We start from the raw sequence: 24,383 nt of genomic DNA, 5'->3' as shown, positions 1-24,383 counted from the left end.
ATTCACTTCTCAAATCTTGAAAAAATGTCACAGTTGAGGGTAATTCTGATGCTTTGTTTCAGTTGGCACAGTAATTCATAAAAAGGTATACAGCACCAAGTCTGATTTGAAAGGTGGTAGGGAAGTAAAACTATCCAGAAGGCAAAAGTAAAGCTTCTTTTGTAGACCTGTTCTTATGTAAATTTGTCAGTGAACACAGAAGATGGTCCTGAGCTTCCTGCTTCTCCAGAGCTCCCTGAGGTCTTCCTAGTAGATGTGGTCTATCCCAAAGCAGCTGAATAGCTACTCACCATCTTTTGCCTCCAGGCCCCAGGTGCTCATGTGTACTAGGTCCCACCTGAAGGTCCAGCCCCAAATTTGATGTAATATACTGGGATACTTATTTCCTCCACCAACTAAGAAGTAGATTTGCAGGGCAGCCCCGGTGGCCCAGTGGTTTAGCACCACCTTCGGCCTGGGGCATGACCCTGGAGACCCAGGATCCATCCCACTTCGGCTCCCTGCATGGAGCCTGCTTCTCTCTCTCTGTGTCTTTGCCTCTCTCTCTCTCCCTCCCTCTCTGTCTCTCACAAATAAGTAAATAAAATCTTAAAAAAAAAAAAAAAAAGTAGATTTGCAAAACCAAAATTGAACCTAAAACGAAACATAGGTCTCTGGACTTAACAGCTGGTTTATAGAAAATATTGTCAGCCAAACAACATAAACAGGCAGAAGGATGCAATTGGCCAAGGATCCCCAGGGATCCCCAAAATATGAAAATTCTATTGGAAAATTCTCTTTCTGTGAAGAAGGCAGGACTTAGCAACAGAAGGTGTGAAGAAGAATGGGAGGATTCGAAGGAGGAGTCCTAAATCAAGGCCCTGTGTTCCAGCACATCCAGAGTTGAGGGGAGCAGTGCGAGGAAGGATTGCCACCTTGGGGTGATAAGAGTCAAAAGTAGGGAGTAGGCTAGGCTTTCCAGGAACTGAGAGGGAATAGCATTCCTGGTCACTGTCATGTTAATCCACAAACCTCACTAAAACACGTGTGGAAGACAGAGGACAGACAGACAGACATGCGTGAACAAAGAAAGAGGCAAAACCCTAAGCTTCTGGCTCACAAGATTTAGGAAATGATGAAAAGGACCTGCCTTTCTGTTAGGTTTTTTCCAAAATGAATGGTGGAGAAATTTAAAAAAAACAGCAGGGATCCCTGGGTGGCGCAGGGGTTTGGCACCTGCCTTTGGCCCAGGGCGCGATCCTGGAGACCCGGGATGGAATCCCCCGTCAGGCTCCCTGCATGGAGCCTGCTTCTCCCTCCGCCTGTGTCTCTGCCTCTCTCTCTCTCTGTGTGACTATCATAAATAAATCAAAAAAATAAAAATAAAAAATCCTCAAATATTTATAAGAAAAAAAAAAAACAAAAAAACCCCCAGCAGAGCCAGGCAGTAGGTTTGAGAGTGCTCTAATGGGGAGCGCTCCTGGGCAAGGTTCCATGACTCGGAGAGGTGGCCTGAGTCCGGGAAGTCGCGCTGGGAGAGAATTGGCAATGTTCTTTTATTGAGTTGGGGTGGAGTCTTGGCTTGTGCCCCCAAAAGGCGAGGTATATGGTGATAGGTATGTCCGGGAGAAGGTGTGTCTGATCACCTCAAGGCAGGAGTATGAGTTCATATACGGTAAGGTATGCGGTGTTCAGGGGGCACGGGGCGGCAAGTAGGTGATTGGCACTTCCCAACTGGGAGGTTCCTGGGTGGAGAGTATGGGTCTTCTGATGGTGACGTGGAGGTCCGTTGTGAGAGTGGCGGGAAAGTTCACCATCTTGGTGCCCTAACTTCCCAGCTGGCCCATCACGTTCTTCCTTCACCAATACAGAAACTTTCAGTCCGGGTCAGACAAGGAGCAATGCTGCAGGACAATGATGGATTCAGTGAGAGAAAAGAGACTGCACCTTCAAAGAAGCATCCCAAGGCGATGCTTGCAAGCTGAAGCAATAGCAAGAATGCTATCATCCAGGGGCACCAGGATGGCTCAGTGGGTTAAGCATGTGCCTCTAGATATCAGCTTGGGTCTTGATCCTAGAGTTGTGGGCTCAAGCCCTGTTGTAGGGACCTACTTAAACAAACCAACAAAAAAGGATTGTCATTTAGGTGTCAGAAGGAGGAGGCATTGTGTGAGGCCAGGCCTGAAGCCATTACCCTCTCTTGGACTTCAAGTTCTTGCTCCTCTTTGGGGGGTTGGTGGGACCCCTAGAGCAGCAGAAACAGGCGAAAAAAGGGATTCTGGGCTTGGGACTCAGCCCAGTTATGTTTTGGAGTAGCACAGGTTGTTTGGAGTCAGCTGATGACACCAGAGACTGGAAATGTAATGGCTCCTGATGGCAAAGGCACACCCCCCCGGAGTGGGCACATGAGGTCTGGTGAAATGTTTCTGGGTGGTTCGGTACTCCAGGATTGTAGTTTCTGTGTTGGCCTACAGGATGCAAGGGTCATGAACCTTTCTCTAAAGGATTCTCAACTGCCAAAGAGGTAAATGCCTATTGAAAAGTCAACAGGAGGGGTATCTGTGTGGCACAGTCTGTTGAGTGTCTGCCTTTCGACTTGGGCCATGATCCCAGAGTCGTGGGATGGAGCCCCAGTGGTGGTCCCTGCTCAGCTGGGAGTATTTCTCTCCCTCTCCATCTGCTGCTCCGGGTTTGTGCTCTCTCTGTCGTAAATAAATTAAATCCTAAAAAAAGAAAAGTCAATAGGAACACAAAGAAAGTTCATCCTTGCTCACCCATTGCTCTCTTCTCTCCCTCTCCAAGGGCCACCTCTTTACCCAATGTGGTGTATATCCCACAGAACTTTGCTTTCCATTTAATATGTGCATAGAGGGCTATCCTGCTATTCAACACTTTGGTTCACTCATCGCTGAATCAAGGATATCCTTTCCTGTCCCACACATGTCTATTTTGTCTCTTTAATGGTTGGGTGGAACATCCTATGGTCTGCACTCAACACTTTGGAAATGCTTCCTTAAGGAGATGGATACCCTTTCTACCTGAATTTATCAATTAAATTAATTGGCAAAAAAGCCTGGTTCGTAGGCAGTAGGTGCTGAAGATAGCATGTCCTTGGTGTTAGGGACTTGACAAAAGCATTCACTGTATGTCTTTCAGGCCTATAATGCACGGCCCTAACCCTGTTCTGTTCTCCTGAGCCCTCCCCTTGCCCTTCCTTACTCAGTTTCCTCTTGAACTATGAATAACAAGGTATATAAGGACAGCAGTTCTTTCTTATGAATTTCCATGTCTTGGACCCCCTTGGCTCTGGGGTGGACAGAAGAGCCCTAGTATTTCACTTTTCCTTGGAGCCCTTACTGGCAGCCTCCTCGGATGCCATGAGGCTCCTCTGTCAGTTTCTCTAAAGTTCTGCAGGCTTTCTCTCACTCTTATGTCAATGTCCTCCCAGCTTCCACCTACTGCTCCTTCCAAAACCACCCACACTGTTTATAAATTAATTTTTTGATTTTGAGATAACTGTATATTATGCGGACAAATTCATATATAGTTATTAGAAATAGTACTGAGAAGTCCCAGGTATTCTTTTTCAAGTTTCTTCCAAAGGTAAAAAATCACAAACACTATGGTGCAATATCACAACCAGGATATTGACATTGCTACCATGCACATGTTATTCCAATTCAAGATGGTATTTGGAGGCTCTGGCAGCCTCCCTAGGTAGGTCACAGCGTTGGCCCTTTAGGATTTGGAGCAAGGCCCTGCCATTAACCACACATAACTAACTACTCTCCTTTTGAAAAACAAATCTTGGTCTGCAGGAAGCCTTATTGGGCCTGAAAGCTTGACAGTGGGCCACCTAGTCACCATGAGACCTGAGCCGCCCATCATGAGGTGGGTGTTTTCTGAGTCATAGAGCCATGGAGTTGGTCAAGCACAGCAGTACGTACATGGTCTGGCCTGATCAGGTACAAGCAAGTTACACGATGAAGTTGCCTAAATGCTCACGGTCCCTCCTCCTGCCTCACTGCCTCCTCTCTCCCAGCCTGTACCTCTGGCCTCATGGGAAGTTCCCTACTATCAGTTAACAGAGGAAGAGAAGACTCAGGCCTGGTTTTCAGATGTTTCTGTAAGATACTCGGGGTTGGGCCTCAGCATTATAGCCCTTTTCTGGATTATTCCTGAGTGTCAGTGGGTAAGGGAAATTTCATCAATGAGTACAACTTTAGGCAGTACACCTGGTTGTACACTTTGCTGGGAAGGAGAAATGGGCAGATGTGCAATTATATACCAATTTCAGGGGTTTGGGTGGATGGCCAGGGACTTGGAAAATCCAATTGGAAATTTGGTGAAATTGGAAATCCAAAAGGAAATCTGGGGGAGAGTTTTGTGGATAGTATTCTCTGAAAACATGAAGATACGTATGTTCCATTTGAATGCTCACCAAAGTGTGGCCTCAGAATAGAATGATTTTAAGAATGAAGTGGCTAGGATGACCTGTTCTGGGGGTGCCGGTCAGCCTGTTTCCCCGGGCACCTCAAACTGCCCAGTGTGCTCATGAACAGAGTGGTTGTGGTGGCAGGAATGGATGTTATACGTGGGCTTAGATGCATGGAGTTCCATTCACTAAGGCTGACGTGGCTGTGCCCACTGCTCAGGACCCAGTCTGCCAGCAGCCAAGACTCACACTGAGTCCCTATATGGCACCACTGCCCAGGGTGATCTGCCAGCTGGCATGGTGATTATACCCAACCACCTCCAGCCTAGTAGGCATAGCATTCATCTTTTTTGAAATAGATACATATTGTGGATATTGATTTGCTTTCTTTGCATGCAGTGCTTTTGCCAAAAGTCACATCCACGGACTTACATAGTTCCTTATCCACTGTCACTGCATTCTATACCCTGTTGCTTCTGATAAAGGAACTCACTTGACAGGAAAAGAAATGTGGCGATGGGCCCATGCTCATGGAATGTACTGGCCTTAGCATGTTCCCCACCATTCTGAAGCAGCTGGCTTGACAGAATGGTACAACGGCCTTTAAAGAAAAAATAAAACAAAACAAAACACTTCGCTTACAGTGCCGGCTAGGTGGTAATACCTTTAAGGTTGGGGCAAGCTCCTCCAGAAGGCTATGTATGCTATGAGTCTTGCTCCTCTCCTTGGGATGCCATTTCTGTCCTTGCTGCCAGAGGTTGCCAGTCACCAAACAAAGGACTCCAGACAGTGGAGGAGCCTGGGGAGGAGAACTAAGGAGGGGGTGGGGGCTCCCCCCAAGGAAGAATTCTGTAAATATGTCATACCCATAACTGTACCCCTCTTAATCTCACCCTCTCCCATGTCCCTGAAGAGTTGTGTCAGCAAAATCTGGCAGACTCTTCCCCAGAGGTTTTCAGAGCGGACCTAATCAGAATGGATATTTGTAAGGTGTTGAAACTAGAGTTCAGATTAATGATTATAAATAGATTATCTGGGCTTGAAAAGAGCATAGAAGACAGTAGAGAATTCCTTTCTGGGGAAATAAAAGAACCGAAATCAAATCAAGTTGTACTCAAAAAGACTTTCAATGAAATGGAATATAAAATGGAGGCTCCAGGGTCGCCTGGGTGGCTCAGCAGTTGAGCGCCTGACTTTGGCCCAGGGCCTGATCCTGGAGTCCTGGGATCCAGGGCCGGGATGGACTCCGGCATCTGGCTCCCTGCATGGAGCCTGCTTCTCTCTCAGCCTATGTCTCTACCTCTCTCTCACTGTGTCTCTCATGAACAAATAAGTAAAATCTTTAAAAAAAAAAAAACCCAAAAAACAAAACTCAGTACAGTAAAAGGAATGCAGACATGGAGCGGGAATCTTTAAGGCATGTTACATGAAAACTATGATGGCTGAGATAACTCCTACTTTATTAGTGATCACAATAAAGTACTAAAAAACCCTCCAATTAAAGAACTGAAAGTCACAAGTTAGATTAAAAAATAATCCAGTGCACATACAATCACTTCCAAGAGCCCACCCTGAAAATGAAACGTAAAGATTAAAAATAAAAGGCCAGAGAATCAGGGTATTCTAGGTTCACTGCAGAACAACATTAAAAGTTGAGATAGGAGGGTGAGTCATTCCTCTAAGCCCCCCCCCCCCCCCCCCCGCTTTTTTCATTTTCCTTTGTCTTTTTAATTTAAAAAAATTTTTTATTGGTGTTCTATTTGTCAACATATAGAATAACACCCAGTGCTCATCCCATCAAGTGCCCACCCCAGTGCCTGTCACCCAGTCACCCCCACCTCCCCTTCCACCACCCCTTGTTCGTTTCCCAGAGTTAGGAGTCTCTCATGTTCTGTCTCCCTTTCTGATATTTCCCACTCATTTTCTCTCCTTTCCCCTTTATTCCCTTTCACTATTTTTTATTTTCCCCAAATGAATGAGACCATATAATGTTTGTCCTTCTCCGAGTGGCTTACTTCGCTCAGCATAATACCCTCCAGTTCCACCCACGTCGAAGCAGATGGTTTTTGTCCTTTCTAATGGCTGAGTAATATTCGAAGCCCTTTTTTTAGAGAGCGGCAGATCGCAGGCCCCGGGTCACCTGACTGAGGCCCCGCCCATTTCCCCTGGGTGCTGCCCGGACTCGGCACCGCTGCGCGCCGCAGAACCCGTAGCGCGCCGTGGGCAGCGGGTCGATGGGATCCTTCGGCAGCCCGGCCGCCCGCCCTCGGACCTGCCCTGGCAGCCTGGCCTCCGCGAGCAGGGCATGGACAACTGGAAGAATCCTTAGCACTGAGTACGAGTCCCTCCCGGAGAAACCTGCAAGGAGCAGGACTTGCGCTCCGGCGCAACGCCCTGGGGCGCCCGCGGGCAGCCCGGCCCCGCTCGGCCCCCGAGCCCCGCGCCGCCGCGGCCGGGGAGTGCGCCGGCGCCCGCCCGGGAAGCCGCTGCCCGCGGCCCCCCGCATCCCGCCGCGCTTTGTGCCCCTCGGGCTCCTGGTCCTGCTGTGCTGGTCCCGGGGGGCGTCAGGCCAGGCGACAAGTGAGTCCCGGGGTTTCGGGAACCTTGGGGCGGGGGGTGGGGGTGGGGGAGGGGAGGGGGGGTGGGGGAGGGGAGGGGGGTGGGGGAGGGGAGGGGGCGGGGCGTGGGGAGGAGGAGGGGGTGGGGAGGGGGAGGGGCGTGGGGAGGAGGAGGGGGCGGGGGAGGGGCGTGGGGAGGAGAAAGGGGCGGGGGAGGGGGTGGGGGAGGGGAGGGGAGGGGCGTGGGGGAGGGGCGGGGGCGGGGCGTGGGGAGGAGAAAGGGGCGGGGGAGGGGGCGGGGGCGGGGGAGGGGAGGGGAGGGGAGGGGGGTGCAGCCGCCCGTCGGAGGGACCCCGGGCTCGGCGGCGGCCGCGGGCGCTCGTCGCCCTCCGGGACCTGAAAGAGGCGACGGGCGGCCAAGTCCGGCCAGGCTCTGGGCGCCCGAGGCCCGGGGGAGGGAGCAGGGCCGGCCCTGAGGGTCCGCGCTCGCCCCGGGCCCCCTCCTGCCCCTCGGGGAGCCGAGCCCGAGCCCGGAGCCGCCAGTTGGGGGCAGGACCGGGCGCTGGCGCAGGGCCTGGTCCCCACTCAGCCCCCCGGCCCTGCGCCACCCCGACGAGGTCTCGGGAGCCCCCGTCCCCACTCCTGGCCACCCTTAGACTTCCCGGCGACTCTGGCAGCGCGTCCAGGCATGTGCCGCGCCTGGCGCTCCTTCACCAGCCGCACGCCAGCCCCACGTCCCAGCTCAGGACCGCGGACCTCCGCGCTGCAGGTCCCTGGGCTGTACCTGCCAACTTGCATTTTTACTTTTTAAAGATTTTACTTAGTTTTTCATGTGAAGCGCAGAGAGAGAGGGGCAGAGACACAGCAGAGAGAAGCAGGCTCCGTGCAGGGAGCCCGACGTGGGGGACTCGATCCCGGGTCTCCAGGATCTCGCCCTGAGCCGAAAGCGGACCCTCAACCGCTGAGCAGCCCAGGCGTTCCACCTGCAAACTTTTGTATTTTAATTTTTTTAATTGGAGTTTGATTTTTCAGCATATCGTGTGACACCCAGTGCCCATCCCATCAGGTGCGCCCCTCAAGTGCCTGACACCCAGTCACCCCACCCCCCGCCCACCTCCCCTTCCACTACCCCTTGTTCGTTTCCCAGAGTTAGGAGTCTCTCATGTTTTGTCACCCTCTCTGATATTTCCCCACTCATTTTCTCTCCTTTCCCCTTTCACTATTTTTTATATTCCCTGAATGAGTGAGACCATATAATGTTTCTCCTCCGATTGACTTACTTCACTCAGCATAATACCCTCCAGTTCCATGCACGTCGAAGCAAATGGTGGGTATTTGTCGTTTCTAATGGCTGAGTAATATTAATATTCCATGTATACATAAACCACATCTTCTTTATCCATTCATCTTTCAATGAACACCGAGGTTCCTTCCACAGTTTGGCTATTTTGGACATTGCTGCTATAAACATTGGGGTGCAGATGTCTTTCACTGCATCTATATCTTTGGGGTAAATCCCCAACAGTGCAATTGCTGGGTCGTAGGGCAGGTCTTTTTTTAACTCTTTGAGGAACCTCCACACAGTTTTCCAGAGGGGCTGCACCAGTTCACATTCTCACCAACAGTGCAAGAGTTCCCCTTTCTCCACATCCTCTCCAACATTGTGGTTTCCTGTCTTGTTGATTTTCCCCATTCTCACTGGGGTGAGGTGGTATCTCATGGTGGTTTTGATTTGTATTTCTCTGATGGGAAGTGATAAGGAGCAGTGCTTGTTGGCCATGTCTATGTCTTCCTCTGAGATTTCTGTTCGTCTTTTGCCCATTTCATGATTGGATTGTTCCTTTGCTGTTGAGTTTAATAAGTTCTTTGTAGATCTTGGATACTAGCCCCTTATCTGATATGTCATTTGCAAATATCTTCTCCCATTCTGTAGGTTGTCTTTTAGTTTTGTTGACTGTTTCTCTTGCTGTGCAGAAGATTTTTATCTTAAGTCCCAGTAGTTCATTTTTGCTTTTGTTTCCCTTGCCTTCATAGATGTATCTTGTAAGAAGTCACTGTGGCCATACATACACAGAGATAAACTCAAAATGGATGAAAGATCTAAATGTGAGACAATCCATCAAAATCCTAGAGGAGAGAACACAGGCAACAACCTCTTTGAACTTGGCCACCTGCACACTTTTAAATGTCATTCCCAGCTGCCATCACTAGGGGTCTCTTCCTGACCTTGCATCAAGATGTAAAACTGCACTTAGCATGTTTGCTACTACAATACCTCTGTGTCACAGGGTCTACAGGGTCCTGTGGCCCAAGAAGCAGGTCCAGGCCACACACTCACCCGTGTATGCCTATGGCTGCTTCCCTGCTGGCAGCAGACATGAGTAGTTACAACAGGCCTATGCCCTATTTAATATCTGCAGAGAATCTGCACCAGGTTCACACCCTTGAATCCTCAGCTTTTAAGGTCAATATTCAACTCTGTCATTTGATCCAGGAAAGGGCCCTCTTTTACATTGTACTTGGAGAAAAGAGAAGACACCATAAGAATTTCGTACTTGAAATTCCCTACTGCACAGCCCTCAACCCAAACAACTGCAAAGATTTCTCATTACTGCTACAAATAATAATCACTGTGGGTACTTGAACCAAATGACATCAAGTGAAGCGTACCTGGGACACCTGTGTTTTCATGACCTGACCCTCACCCCTCACCATGTACAACACACACATTACCCTGCACTACAGCAGTTACATGAGGCCATATTGACACTTGGATCCCTGATGATGATGTCAACTCACACACTAGGTCGCACTCTGAATGTCCGGATGGCCTCTGCTTCCCACCTGTAACGAGCACGTGGCTTTTTGGGGAAGGTGAGCAGGAAGCATTGCTCTAGCTGCAGACCTGAAGGGTCCCTACTCATCGGCGCTGGCTTCTGCTTCTACTAAAGGGTTCCAGCTCTGAGAAGTGGCTCAGCTCTGAAACCTGGGCAAAAGACCCAGACTAGCTGTTGGGTAGCTGCCTTCAGCCTCATCCTCATGACCTCTGGGGCTTGGTCTTTGTTTTTATGAAATCCAGTGGCCCCTGGATTGGCTGTCCAGCTATTTTGCCTCTCCAGTCACAGTGTTCTTTGAGTCAAAGGGATGGAGAGCAGTTTGTGGGGCAGGGCCAGGGCTGGCATTCCACCCTCTAGGGTCATTTCAATCATTGCTGTCTCCCTGCTCTGACACTTGAGCACCTGTATCCCAAATCTCTTATTTCAGGATTTATCTCCCCAAATACATGCTACTGGGCATCTATCTCTGCAAAACCGTCTCCTACTGCCAAACTTGGCCATCAACTACAACCATAACTGAGCTCCTTGACAATGCTGGTGCCTGTCTCACCATGCATTCTTTATGAGTTTAATATAGAAAGTCTTTCAGACCTGTCCATGAGTATAGTTGGTGGATATATTTTTAGTTTTGTTTTTGGTATCTCTTACCATATGTTATCTGTCATATGCATGTCTCTGGACCTTTTAATCCTTTCTTCTGCTGTCTTCCTTGGCAATTCCTGATATTCGAGACTGTGCAGTGAGGACAACCTTTTTTTAAAGCTTCCAGGTCAATCGTAATGGCAGATGGTCACCATCTCCACAGCTGTAGTAAATCCTGTGACCCATCATCGTGACCTCTCACTTATCAAAGAAGGTGCGGTTTTGCAGGGGCAGGCCGTGCCTTGACAGCCCAGCGCTACAGAGATGATGCTATGCTGACGCATGGATGGGACAGAGGTCCTGCCACTCTCCTCTTCCAACTCCCAATACTACCTGCGTTTTTACTTCACAGATGCTACTTCTCTTTTTTGTGAATTCTCCATCAAACCTCAGTCCAGTGCTGAACAACCATGGTGTGAGGTTCGAGGCTACGTCAAAAGAAACCTGTTTCTTTCCTACAACTGTCAGAGCAAGGAGATCACACTTGTTGGTCCTATGAGGATGAGGATGAATGATACAGGGTTTAGGGAGACACAGAAAGAAACTCTGAACGACCTGATGGAAGAGCTCCAAAAGAAAGTGCGTGACATCAAAGCAGAGATTTACCCTAAGAATGGTAAGTGAAAGGCCCAGGATGGAAGCAGAGCAGTTTGGTAGGCCCAGGGAGCTATGGTGTTCGTGGAAACCTTGGAAGTTGGGCCTACACGAGCAGCCCAACAGCCAGGCAGACAAGGAGAACAGAATAGGACTGGGAGGATTGGAGGGGAACTGAGGAGAGGAAAGCACAGGTGCAAAGAAAGGATTGTTTAAGACCAGAGGCTGACTTCTTTCCTGTGGCGGGGCGGGGTAGGTTCTCTCGACCTGCATGGTGAGATGAAGTGTGTTCGTGGGGCCAGCAGATACACCAGTGCATCCTGGAAGTTTACCTTTAATGGGCAGGTAACCCATCACTTTGACTCCGAGAATGGAAACTGGACAGTGGTTCAACCTGCAGGCCGACAGTTTCAGGGAACATTGGACAGTGACAGAGATGTGACCAACTTCCTCATGAAGGTCTCGAAAGGAGATTGTAAGAGCTGGATGGAATACGTAATGAACCACTGGGATGAGAAGCTGGAGACAACAGGTAACTCAGAAGATTGGATGGAATGGTGTTCTCTTGAAACGGGTTTGACCTACCCCACTCAGTGTGCCTGTGTGTGAGTGAGAGAGAGAGAGAGAGAGAAAGGAAGAGAGAGAGATTAATCCATCCATGGTGACTTTTCTTGGTGGAATAATGGCCCCAGGTCTGTTCTAGCATCCTTCCTTTCCCTTCTCCTCTCCTGGAATCACCTCCTGGCTGTACCCACCTGTACTCCTCTGGTATTTCTTAGATTTCCTGCTGGCCTCAAACAAGGGGGTGTCAGTCTGGCTCCAGAGATTGTCTTCTTACTGTTCCCTTTTCTGAGAATCACTGATCTTTTCTCGTCACCTGGGGCATTGCTGGAAGTCTGTTAGTGCCACCTGGGCTGTCAGCTCCTGAGAGGTGGTCGCTGTCAGCATCCTCATCCTCCAGCACTTCTGGTCCTGTCACAATGGAACAACTTATATGGCCACCCCTGTTTCCCCTAAGGCTATAGGAGCCCCTAGGGGACAGGATGTGTCCCTTCCCTCCCTCCAGACATCAGGACTTATCACCCCAGCTGCCACAGTGGGATGATAGACACTGTCTGCCTGGTAGGATGGCCGTGGGGCTGCGGGCACTGAGGAAGCTTCTCCCAGTCTGGGTACCGGACTGGGGCTCTCACTCTTGTGTTTTCATTTCAGTGCCACAAAGCAGGCCTCAAGACATGGCCCGATCTGGGGCCTCAGGCAGCACACCCAGCACCTGGATCTTCCTCCTGTTCCTCTACTGTGCCATCCTCCTTGGCATCCATGTCGGGGTCCTTTAAAGGGACAGGTACCGGCAGCACAATGGGAGGGAAGGGAGGGCCCCATGGCCTGGGGCGGGGACAGGGACGGGAATCCCCAGGCTGCACCTGCTCACTCGCCGAACCTTCTCACAGAGCAACGAGACCAAGTGAAAGAGGTCTCACATCACTTGTTAGCAATAACCTGGATATGCTCAGCCCTGAGTGCTGACACACGCTCATGGTTCAGGTACCTGGAAAGAGAGAGGGGCCCCCCAAAATTTAAGGCCTGGGGATACTAAGGGGATTGACCAAGCTGGGCCTGGGCAGACCTGAGTCTCTATGGAGAGTCAATCTGGGCCCAGAGAGGGTGGTGTGGGACAGGAGGGACCCACAACCCAGGCGGTATTCACCTTTGAATGACAGCAGCCTGCAGGCTCCTTGTGATGTCTCAAGGGGGAGAGGACTCCATTCAGGGGCTTCCAAAGAGAGGGTCCAGAGTCTAAGCCCAGCAAGAGGGAGTGGGAAGGCCTCTGCAGAGCAGCTCTAAGTGCCAGAGAGTAGTGCTATGTCCCCCCCAGAATGGGGCTCAGGTTTTTGCATGGAAAGCAAGGGTGAGCTGTAGAGACTGAGGAGGACAAGACTAGAAGGGGGCCAGTTCTGCATGCACGGGTAGGAATTCTGGCTCAGGTTGGTGTAGTGCCTGGCAGCCGGCTTCCCGAGGACCTCAGATCCTGAGCCACTGAGCAGCCCCTGCTTTGAGCAGAGCTGACCTGGGAGATGGGGGAACTGAGGCTCTGCATGTGCTCACAGTTGAGCAGCACCAGGAATGGATGGGGTGGGGGAAGGGATCATCATGCCCAGCGCTCCGTGTGCTGCTGGCCAGGACGTGGGAGGGCAGGAAAGGAAGGATCTGTGCCTGCAGCATTCCCCAAGGTTACAGTTGTCAAGTGTAGGTCCTTGCCTCCTGTCAGATGCCGCAGCAGGTCCCTGAGGGCCTGCCAGGAGAGGGAGAATTAGAACCTGAGTCAAGGGAGCAGATAGATCTATGCCTCACTTTAGCCCTGAGCTCAGACCATTGGTAACATGGCCTGGGCTGACTCAGTGATTTGCTTTAGGAGGGAGGAGGTTTGTGAAGGTGGCCGGGCCCAGGGCTGGGGAGATGACTGGGTTCAAGTGCCTGCCGCTTGGCGAGGGCTGGGCTCGGGCTGGGCTCGGGTAGGAGTGCTGGCAGAGGGCAGCCCCGGGATTACCAACTGAGGATTTCCTCAGCCACTGAGACAAACCTGTTCTTTCTCCAGGCTGGCGAAGCTACCAAGGAGCCCAGGAGAGTAGGGTCCAGCTGCGCAACCCTGCCTTTGTGCAGGCTGCCTTTGGATGAGCTGCTGTTCAATTTTAGACCACTAGACCTCGTGGCCTTACATTCCAGAGACCTCGAACCAGACCACATGGTGCAGCCCTTGGACATTCTGTGTCCCTTCCTACATTCAGTGCCTTTCCTGTTCAGCACTTTGCCTTGGCAAATTCCTGCCATTTTTTTTTTTCCCTGCCATTTTTCTTGATGCTAAGTTATAGAGTCTTTTTTTTTTTTTTTTAATATTTGTTTATTTATGACAGTCACACACACACACACAGAGAGACAGAGAGGCGGAGAAGCAGGCTCTGTGCAGGGAGCCCGACGTGGGACTCGATCCTGGGTCTCCAGGATCACGCCCTGGGCCAAAGGCAGGCGCCAAACCGCTGCGCCACCCAGGGATCCCGTTATAGAATCTTTGAATGGAAATATCTAAAGGTATTATCAAGAAATCTCAACAAAAAGAATGTTCTTCATCTTGTCCTTTGCTTGTGCAATATCAGAATCTCCTCTGTATGGTGACATTGTTCTTGTACATAGTATTTTTTTTAAGGGGAAGAAATAAAATCCATATTTTATTGAACTATTTTTCTTGTTCGAGGTTTTTTCTAGACCCTGAGTTTCTTCTAAATCAACCACAAATTTGGGAACATTGCGAATGAAGTCCACTCTTTGATGAGAAAGTTTAGTTCCAACTGGGGAAAGTTACCTGAGTCCCAGCCTTTATAGCCTAACATTACACCTTACTTGGAAAAATAAACCAAACATCCAAGTGCCCATCTTGGGTCAAAGGAAAAATGTTATGTTTTTAGAAAACTGGAGCTACAGAATATAAAATGCCATAAAGTCAGAAGGAGCTGCATAAGGAGCTGCATAAGGCATTTTTGCTTCTTTTTCTCTGGGAACCACCCCCCCCCCCCCCACACACACACCCATTCTTCCATGCCCAAAGTTGAAGGCAGGTCATACTAGAGGATCTGCCATATTTTCTGGACAGAAAAACCACTTAAGCCACCTTTGTTCCTGTCTTCGCAGCATGGAAAACCAAGTCTCAAGTATATGTAAGAGTCCAAAAAAAGAATGAAGTTATTTGCAATATAGCAGCCTCTCTCATCTGAAGGAGGTGAACAGGGTTCCAACTGGACTTGAAGCTACCTGTTTTGTTTCCCTTTTCCAACCTTTCAATAAACCCAAGCATGCATTCATAGAGTTAGCAAATGTACAGTGTGATCCTTCCTTAGAAGAATGAAAAATCATTTAAAAATCTCCAAAGACTTCTGAGATAGAAGCCAACAACAGCTTCCTTTTCTAGGAGAAAAATCCCTCTTCTTGTCCAAAATGTAGATTTACACATGTAAAGATGTGTATTTTACAGAGATTCTGTTAACCTCACATTATCTTGTCTTTATGTTTCTTTGTCACATCAAAGGTTTTACTGCAAAATTGGACCTTTGTTCTTTTCCAGCAAATGTACTTCACAGGATGAGTCAAGGTTTAGATATTTAATATCTAGTTTTTAACCATCTCTTTCATTTCATATTAGAATGCACCTTTGGAATTTACTCCTTGCAGACTCAACTGTGCTTATGACAGTAGCTGAAAGTAGAAGACATTAAAAAAAAAACAACAACAAACCTGATGTCATCCATACTTGCTATTTATTTAGTCTTCTTGTTTGGAACAAAAGGTAAAGAATTCACAAATACCAACATCTAAAAGCACCTGTTTCAAATTTAACATCAGCTTCAGCTTCCAAAATAATTTCTTTATAATTAGGCAAAAAAAGCAGAACAAGCAGGTCAGTTGCTTCTTTCTTCTTGGAGAACTCAGCAAGACAATTGCATCCTAGGAGCAAGGTTGAATCTGAGAAGTGGAACAAAAAGAAAAGCAGCCTTTTCTGATCCAAATCATGGAGGTAAAATGTGTAGAGAAGAGAGATCCACATTTCAAGAATAGGAAAAGTGGCTGGATAAAAGGAGGACTACCTACTCCAGGAGACAACAGAGAATCCTTGCCAAATCCTGAGTTCAGAATTTTGTTTTCTTCTCAAGATGAATACCAAAGCACCTGGAAGCCAAAGAAAATGCTCTTCCTCAAACCCACCAGAAGCCCTGCACCGTCCGGGGGCTTTATCGCCCTGCGCCCAACGGCCGGCTGGCAGCGGAACGTCTCACTCTGCCATCCTCGCTCCTTTCCAAGTCCGCCAACCCTCTTCTCTTGTACATAGTATTACCAGAAAGACACTGAAGGTAAGAACAACTTACCTCAAAAAAGAGAACAAGAGGCAGTACTGACTGGTAGGGACCTAATTGGTATGTATATAAATAAGATATTAGAACTAGAGTTCAGATTAATGATTGTAAACAGACTAGCTGGGCTTCAAAAGAGCATAGAAAATACTAGAGAATCCTTTTCTGGAGAAATAAAAAACTAAAATCTAATCATAGATCCTCTATGATGACAAAATAATCCCTCCAGGGTGACAAAAATAGAAAGATGAAATCAGAAAGGGAGACAAACCATGAGAGACTTTCAATCATAGGAAACTTATAAATATAGGAAGGGAAGGGCGTGGTGGATGGGGTAACTGAGTGGTGGGCATAAAGATGGGTCCATGGGGTGATGGGCACTGGGTATTATGTCATGATGAATCACTGAACTCTACCTCTGAAACTTCCTGCAGGCTGTATTTTAATTAATTGAATTTAATTTAAAAATGAGGGCAGCCCGGTGGCTCAGTGGTTTAGAGCCGTCTTCAGCCCAGGGTGTGATCCTGGAGATGTGGGATCGAATCCCACGTCGGGATCCCTGCATGGAGCCTGCTTCTTCCTCTGCCTGTGTCTCTGCCTCTCTCTCTTTGTGTTTCTCATGAATGAATAAATAAAAATTTTAAAAAAATTAAAAATGATAAAATAAATGTTATTGAATATTGCATCATAAAGAAAAAAGAAAGGAAAGAAAGTCTGTTATGTTTCTGGGTCCGGAGAGAAATGGCTGCATAAAGAAGTGGTCATATCCTACCCATGGCCTGGCCCTTCAGGAATCGTTTCTAGTGTATGCTGTGTGCACTGTGTTTGGCTGCTCTTTCCCTCAAGCCAGTCCTCGGCTGAGTCTCTCCTTGATTGCAGTGAGGAGTGTTTGGACGTGGGCCAGAGGGTGGCAAGTTTTAACGGAATGAGCTCTAGTCTGCTTGTCGAAAGGGACCTGGTGCTATTTCTACCAGAGCTGAAGCTTTGCAGCACTCAGGAGACTTGGTGCATGTGGGGGTTGAGGCCTGTCTTCTAGTGGGGAGACGGGGTGCAGCTCTGGTTCTCAGGCTCACTTGCAGAGTGCAGGGGATGGGGTTTGGTGTCAGGGGTTCAGGCCTCCACTCTGCTGCTCAGTGAAGACAGTCCCTGCTAATGGGGGGCAGGAGGTAAAAAGGGCCTCCGCCCTCTCCCTCATCCCTGGAGAGGGGCGTTTGCACCTGCCACTGTCTGGGAAGCCCTCACAGAAGAGTAGATAATCTCTCCTCGCACGTCCGTCAGATCCCTGCCTTCACCCTGTCTGTGTCCGGACTGCTTGCCCACCCGGGAGTGCAGTGCATCTGTGTTCTATCCTGGGCACACCGGCTGAGTTTCAGAACTACAGACTTTAGGGACCTGGCATGGCATGGACCTGTGCTGATCCTCTGGGGGAGAGGATCTCACCACTCTGGGACTCATGAAGCTTTGCCCCAGAAGGGCAGTCACAGCACACACAGGAACTTGGAGTTTGGAGAAGAGTGCAGCAAAAAGCCAGCTTCAAGGTTAGTCACCCTCAGCAGGTGTCTGCCACTGTGCTAAGGGGTGGGGGAGCGCAGTAGTGCCCGCTGGCTCTTTTGTCCCCTCAGAGGCCATGCCCCTCTCCAGATGCTCCCCAAGAGGGGAGAACTCTCTTTCCCAGCGCATCCCAGGGGGTCCTCAGATTGCACAGTTGCTCACCTTCCAGGTTATCTGCCCTCCCCATGGGAGCCTGGCTATGCCTGCCGGGCTCCACACCAGACACACCACAGACTTCTAGAACTCCAATCTTAGATCTCTGCTGGTTGGAAAAACTCACTGTAATCAACCCATCTCGTTTTCCCATCTCGTCAGTGGCTTTGGAGAAGTGTTTTCCCTGTGCAGTCGCCTGTGTGCTCCCTTCTCCCTCTGTCTTTCTCTCTCTCTGCCACTTCTCTCCATGGCCAGATCTTCCTCTCCCCTGCCACACTTGCAGTCCTCTTCTCCTCCCAAACCACACCTCCACAAATGCTACCTTCCACCATGTGGCCTCTTCTCTCCCTCTAGTCGTGTAGGTCGTTCCGTCAGTTCTCAGATCGCTTTCTTGGGTGTTCAGAATGATTTGATATTTATCTAGCTGTGTTTAAGGGATGAGGCAAGCCTAGGGTCCTCCTGCTACTCTGCCACCTTAGCTCCACTCTCTAATCTTGTTTTATTTAAAAGACTTGAGGTTGTGTCTCAAAAGAGAGAATCTTTTTTTTTAAAGGTTTTTATTTATTTATTCATGAGAGAGAGGCAGAGACACAGGCAGAGAGAAGCAGGCCTCCCCATGGGAAGCCTGAAGCAGGACTCGATCCCAGGACCCCAGGGTTACAACCCGAGCCAAAGGCCGATGCTCAACCACTGAGCCACCTAAGTGCCCCAAGAAAGAATCCTTGAGGTTCTCTCTTATATACTGTCCTATAGTAATTTTTTTTAAGCAACAAACAGGATCATGATACTAACAAGGATCTGATTTCTGATACCAGATGAGACATTGGACCATAATCTCTTTGTACAGAATTCTTGTTTAAGCAGTTAAGGCAAATGTAGGAATCCCAACAATTAGCTCCAAGAGAAGATAGTATTATTGTTAAGAAAAGGTGCAGAGAGGGGGATCCCTGGGTGGCGCAGCGGTTCGGCGCCTGCCTTTGACCCAGGGCGCAATCCTGGAGACCCAGGATGGAATCCCACGTCGGGCTCCCGGTGCATGGAGCCTGCTTCTCCCTCTGCCTGTGTCTCTGCCTCTCTCTCTCTCTCTCTCTCTCTCTCTCTGTGACTATCATAAATAAATAATAAAAAAAAAAAAAAAGAAAAGGTGCAGAGAAAGATCATCATGTCCCGAAATGAAGGCAATGAGATGCTCCATTCCTGCCATAATCAGGATGATCTGGAGGATTCTGTGTTTGCCATAGGGATTGATATGAAGGTAGAAAGATCACCCACCAATAGGGAGAGTGGATGTTGGAGAGTATATCGTCAGGGCCTCCTTGGTAGCAATTTCAGTCTCTACAAGAGAAATAGGTGTTTGTTTAAACTTTTCCCTCATTAGCACAACACAGAGTCAGCTCCAGGACGCCCACTGGACAATGGGGTTCAGGACTAGAGCCAGGAATGATTAATGTGTTCCCTTTACTTAGATCCTCCTGGCCCACCCTACAGCTGGAAGCCCTACCCAAAGACAGGAACATGGATCCTGGTTCTTGTAGCCCTGGAGAAGGTTGGAGCCACAGATCATTCTTCCCTTTTCTTTGGCTTCTCCTCATCCCAGTAGCTGTCCTTGCCCTGCCACATTCTTTCCTGGCCGGGTCAGGATACAGCATCCAACTCCAAAGCAGCTCAATCCCATCTACCTCCTGAGTCTGCTCAAGGTGGGCAGTTCAATGAGCTTGAGATCTGGGCTCTATAGGAGGCCGGCTGAAGGCAAGAGCACAGGGGCTGAGCCAGGAATCCCAGGGCTCCATGGAGATCTGGCCTCCTAAAGGCCTAAAGGGAGAGTCTCTCCATTGGCCTTCTTTCTTCCCTGCCACCTCCCAAGCAGAGTTGTGTGGGATGTAGCCCTAAAAGCCAGCCCTTTGGTTGGGTCTGCAAAGGCCTTTCCCCTCCTCTTCTTGGGGTCAGACTCTGGACTCTCCTGTATGCACCACGGAGAGGTCCTCTATCTCTAGGACATATCAAGTGCAGCCAGCAGGCTGCTCTCCCCCCAACCAGAGTGTTGTCTATGCCTTGTGTTCCCACTGCCTCTGCAAATGCCCTCACGTGGGCCCCTCCCCAAGTGAAAAGCTGGTCTGAGCTAAGCCTGAATTTGCTAAATCCATTTAGCATCAACAGGACCTAAACCTTGGTGAGGGCCCCTGTGCTTTCCCACTGGCCTTTGACAGTGAAGAGCTATCAGAACTCAAGGCTGAGCTTGCCTAGGTCATTACTATCAAGCAATGTAAGGTCTTGGTCCTGCTTCCTTTTATATATTAACTTGATTGTGCTAAGGAATGCCCCAATAGTGGGAAAACATTCTTTCTGGGTTTGTCTATGAGAGTGTTTCTGGAAGAGATTAGCATCTGAATTAGTTGACTGAGTAAAGAAGACTGTCCTCACCCAATCCATGAGGGCCTGAGCAGAACAGAAGGCAGAGGAAAGGTGAATTTGCTCTGTTTGCCTGGGGCATCCTACCCCCCCCCCCCCCCCCCCAGACATTGGTCATTAGGACTCCTGGTATTTGGTTCTTTGGACCGGGGCCTAGATTTACACCAGTGATACCCTGATCTCAGGCCTTCATGTTTGCACTGGAACCCCAACACCAGCTTTCCTGTTTCTCCAGCTCACAGACAGTGAATAATGAGACTTCATATACCTCCATAATCGTGAGCCAATCCCCTGTAATAATTATCTACGTCAACATCTACAGCAGCAGCTCCTGATGATTCTCTTTCTTGGAGAACCTAATACAGTCATATGCACAAGGTCTCATTTTCAGAGTGAGAAGTTTCAAGCGATAGGCCAAGGAGAGGCCTGGCTATTCACCTTTCTGTGTGCTTGCTTCAGGCCATCTGCCTTTCACTTCCCATTCAATTCTGTCTACATTACCTGTTGCATAAAGGACTCTGCCTTAGATTCCAAAGAGGATTGAGCCAGTGAGGAGGAGCACAGGGAGGATTGAGGTGATTGGTCTGATGGCTGTGGCTTGACTTGGGCTAATATGGGAGTTGTGGCTGATGCTCCTGACATGGAAACACAATAATGAAAGCCCTTGTAGACAAGGCTCCAAAACTGAGAGGATGAGTCCTTAGCTCCTGCTCCTTCAGGTAATGCTATGATACAGGGCCTCCTGTAGCCAACTTTGTGGTAGCTACTGTGACAGGTGCTGGGAAAGGAAAGAAGATAGAGGGTGGGCTCATACAGATCAAACAGCTAATGGGAGAAGCAAGGGTTTCCATATAAACAATAACTCTTGCCAGGACAGAAGAGGAGGTGACAAATATGGATGGTGATGGACATCTTGTTCAGAAGCTAACATTTCAGTTGGCATTGAAAGATTTCAAGAAATAGACCAGGTGAGATGAAAAACAATCATGATGATGATTGCTCAGAAAAGAATAAGATAAGAAGAAAATCTCTGGAAACAGAATGATCCCTTTAGGATAGGGGCCAATAAGAAATCCACAGTGAGAAAACCAAAGGTGTGTGCAGTGGAGAGAGATGCCAGGAGGAGGGAAGGGAAAGGAAGGATGCTAGAACAGACCTGTGGCCATTATTTGGCCAAGAAGAATTGACCATGGATGGATCAATATCCCTTTCTCTCTAGCTCTCTATCACTTACAAACACACACACACACACACACACACACACACACACACACACACACACTGAGTGGGGTAGGTCAAGACCATTTCAAGAGAACACCACTCTATCCAATCTTCTGAGTTGCCTGTTGTCTCCAGCTTCTCATCCCAGTGCATCAATGGGTGTTCCATCCAGCTCTTATAGTCTCCATTGGAGACTTCATGAGGGAGTTGGTCACTGTCCAATGTGCCCTGAAACTGTTGGCCTGCAGGCTGAACCACTGTCCACTCTCCATTCTCTGAGTCAAAGAGGTGGATTATCTGCCCATTGAAGGCAAACTGCCAGGATGCACTGGTGTATCTGCCGGCCTCATGCTCACACTTCATCTTGTCCTGCAGGTTGAGAGAACCTACCTAGCCCTGCCACAGGAAAAAAGTCAGCCTCTGGTCTTGAGCAATCCTTTGCCCCATATTCTGTGTCCTCCTCAGCAACCCTTGGCCCCTCCTGGTCCTGCTCTGTTCTCCTTGGCAGCTAGCCCCTCCTGTAGGCCCAACTTCCAAGGTCTCTATGACTCAGGTGGTTAGGGAAGGGGCCTTCAGACAGGAAATACCTCAAACTTCTCTGTATTGGCCTGGAGGTCTGGGAGCCCTGCTGGATCCCCGCCCATTCCTCTACCTGGAGCTGCGCCCTGGACTCTTTTGTTGCTCTCTTTCACTATATGGGGTAAATATAAGTGGTAATTCTGCTAGATTTCCTGTGGACACAGAATTTAAGGATTGCTCAGAAATCAACTTTCAAGCATTCATCTGTCAGGATCCTGACATGCCAGATGCAAACAAATAATCTGGGAATGAAGCATGTGAGAATCTTGATGATTTCCCCAGGCCCCACACGCCTGACTGACTCTTCTGTATCCTTCTTCAGTGCATAGAGAGTCTTTACATCAGAAACAAATCTGCTTCTTACAGTTGATTTATTTCCCCTTAACAAGGATCGGTATTGGGACAACTGGGCGGCTCAGCGGTTGAGGGCCTGCCCTTGGCCCAGGGCGTGATCCTGGAATCCTGGAATCAAATCCTGCGTTGGGCCCCCTGCACGAAGCCTATATCTCTCTGCCTATGTCTCTGCCTTTCTCTCTCTTGCCTCTCATGAATAAATAAATGAAATCTTAAAAAAAAAAAAAAAAGAGATCGGTATCCAGAATATACAAGGAGCTCCAACACATAAAAGTATAGTTCTCCTAAGAGTTGGGCAAATTCGTATCACAAGTCACAGTGTATATAAATCTTGGAAATCATGAGTATATGCAAAGTAATCAAAATAACACAAAGCACAATAGGATCCTTACACACACATCAAACTCACAGAACTGGAAAGGTACCTATAGCAAGTGGTGGACAGGAAATTGAATCATAGGATTTCTCTTAAATATTGGTAAGAGTAGAAAAGGAATCACTCCTTGCCTGTATTTCACCCTATCCAGACAGTGGTTGATGTGTTCATCCTACTGCATGATAATAGCAGTGTTAGTTTCAGGCTGGAAAACATGGCCATCAAAAAGCATGGAGATGTATGGTTGTTTGCTGTCATCTTGTGTGTCATAGCAAAAAATGAGCAATATTCTATCCAACTGAAGTACAATATATACAAGATGTTAAGAGATTTCTGCTTCTCTCAACTTGAGACTACATAGCCTGAACTAACACCAAGAAATGACACAAGGATGGACCAGTACATGGGAGGAACAAAGCTTACAAATATATATTTGAGGACTTCTGGATACATACCACTTTTCCTAGTCTATTTATTGATCTAATGGCTATTCTTAATTTGCTTAAATCCTTTTCTGAAACCGTTTTATTAATGATGATGATATCTGCCAAGGCAATTTGCCTAGAAGCTCCATTGATAAGGCCATCAGGTTTTTCTTCTTCTAATTGTTTTATTTATTTATTTATTTATAAAGATTTTATTCAACTAGTCATGAGAGACACACACAGAGAGAGAGAGAGGCAGAGACATAGGCAGAGGGAGAAGCAGGCCCCATACAAGGAGCCTGATGTGGGACTCGATTCTGGGTCCCCACGATCATCCCCTAGGTCAAAGGCAGGCACTCAACCGTTGAGCCACCCAGGTGTCCCTTCTAATTGTTTTAATCCATATTTTGAAATCACAACAGTTATGATGCCATCAAGATAAATATCAATTCCTAATTCAGCATCAACCCACACATAGAAGCTCCAGCACCCATAGCTGTTAACCCAATGGTCTCTAGTAGTATGTACTCAAATTTCTCCTTCTGCATCAAATTCTCAGTAGTCCTAAGGCCATCGTCCTTTACTGAACAGCAGGGGCAACTGTTTCTAAGGTCCAACCATTTTCCATAGAACTCTACGCCTTGGCTGTTAGCTAAAGATTTCTCTACTGCACTTCCTTCCCCAAATTCATTTAAAATAACTGCTACTCTTTTACTGTGTTCCTCTGTCAAAATATAGTTCAGAAGTGTTGTCTTTCTAGTACCTCAGAGATATTTGCTGTCTGCCAGAAGGCCCAGATGCCTAAGGTGAAGAGGCACCGGCAGCTCCCAAACTCACAGGATGCCAGCGTTTATGGCATTTTCTGATCAGGATGGTTAGTTACCTAAATAGCCGGTGATAAGTGTGACGGGATCTTAGTGCCAGGACCAGACTTTTCCTCCTCCTCTATTAGCTTCATCTCAATAGGAACCAATTCAGGACAGTCCTCCTCCCTCTGCTCCTCTTCCTCATCTGCAGCACCCATACTTTCCTTCTTAATTTTCACAAGAAATTAGGGTTTTTAAGAATGAGAAAGTCTAATATAGAAATGTAACAAATATTTTTTAAATAGTTTAAAATACATTTAAAAATATGCATAACTGTAAATTGTAGTAAAACTTTGCCTTTGAGGAGAAATCATTAATTTTGGGTTTACCATGCAGGGTGGCGCTATAGGAAAACATGTAAGAGCAGGAGAATTGTACTTTTACCAGTTCAAATGAACAATGAAAATACATATTACCAGAGTTACCATGGGATGCTTAGACACTTCCGTGCAATGTGAGCATTTTTCTCCCTAGAAACTGCATAATTGACTGTTCAGCTACAGCGG

At 48.2% G+C, this 24,383-nt stretch overlaps 1 protein-coding gene and 1 pseudogene across 1 annotated transcript; one reads left to right on the top strand and one right to left on the bottom strand.

The window, feature by feature from the left end:
* Nucleotides 1-6,602: 6,602 nt before the first annotated feature.
* LOC112919519 (UL16-binding protein 1-like) lies at nucleotides 6,603-14,277 on the top strand. Its single transcript, XM_072718794.1, has 5 exons — nucleotides 6,603-6,994; nucleotides 10,804-11,067; nucleotides 11,302-11,577; nucleotides 12,258-12,390; nucleotides 13,642-14,277. Exons 1-4 carry the CDS (start codon nucleotides 6,649-6,651, stop codon nucleotides 12,380-12,382), a joined length of 1,011 nt encoding a protein of 336 aa, XP_072574895.1. The 5' UTR covers nucleotides 6,603-6,648; the 3' UTR covers nucleotides 12,383-12,390; nucleotides 13,642-14,277.
* Nucleotides 14,278-23,005: 8,728 nt separating this feature from the next.
* LOC112919408 (zinc-regulated GTPase metalloprotein activator 1A-like) lies at nucleotides 23,006-24,076 on the bottom strand (annotated as a pseudogene).
* Between the last annotated feature and the right edge of the window lie 307 nt (nucleotides 24,077-24,383).

This window comes from Vulpes vulpes, chromosome 1 (assembly GCF_048418805.1).
Source record: "Vulpes vulpes isolate BD-2025 chromosome 1, VulVul3, whole genome shotgun sequence".
Classification (NCBI taxonomy): domain Eukaryota; kingdom Metazoa; phylum Chordata; class Mammalia; order Carnivora; family Canidae; genus Vulpes; species Vulpes vulpes.
The sequence above is the reverse complement of the archived record's forward strand: the minus strand, read 5'-3'. Positions and strand labels throughout refer to the sequence as shown.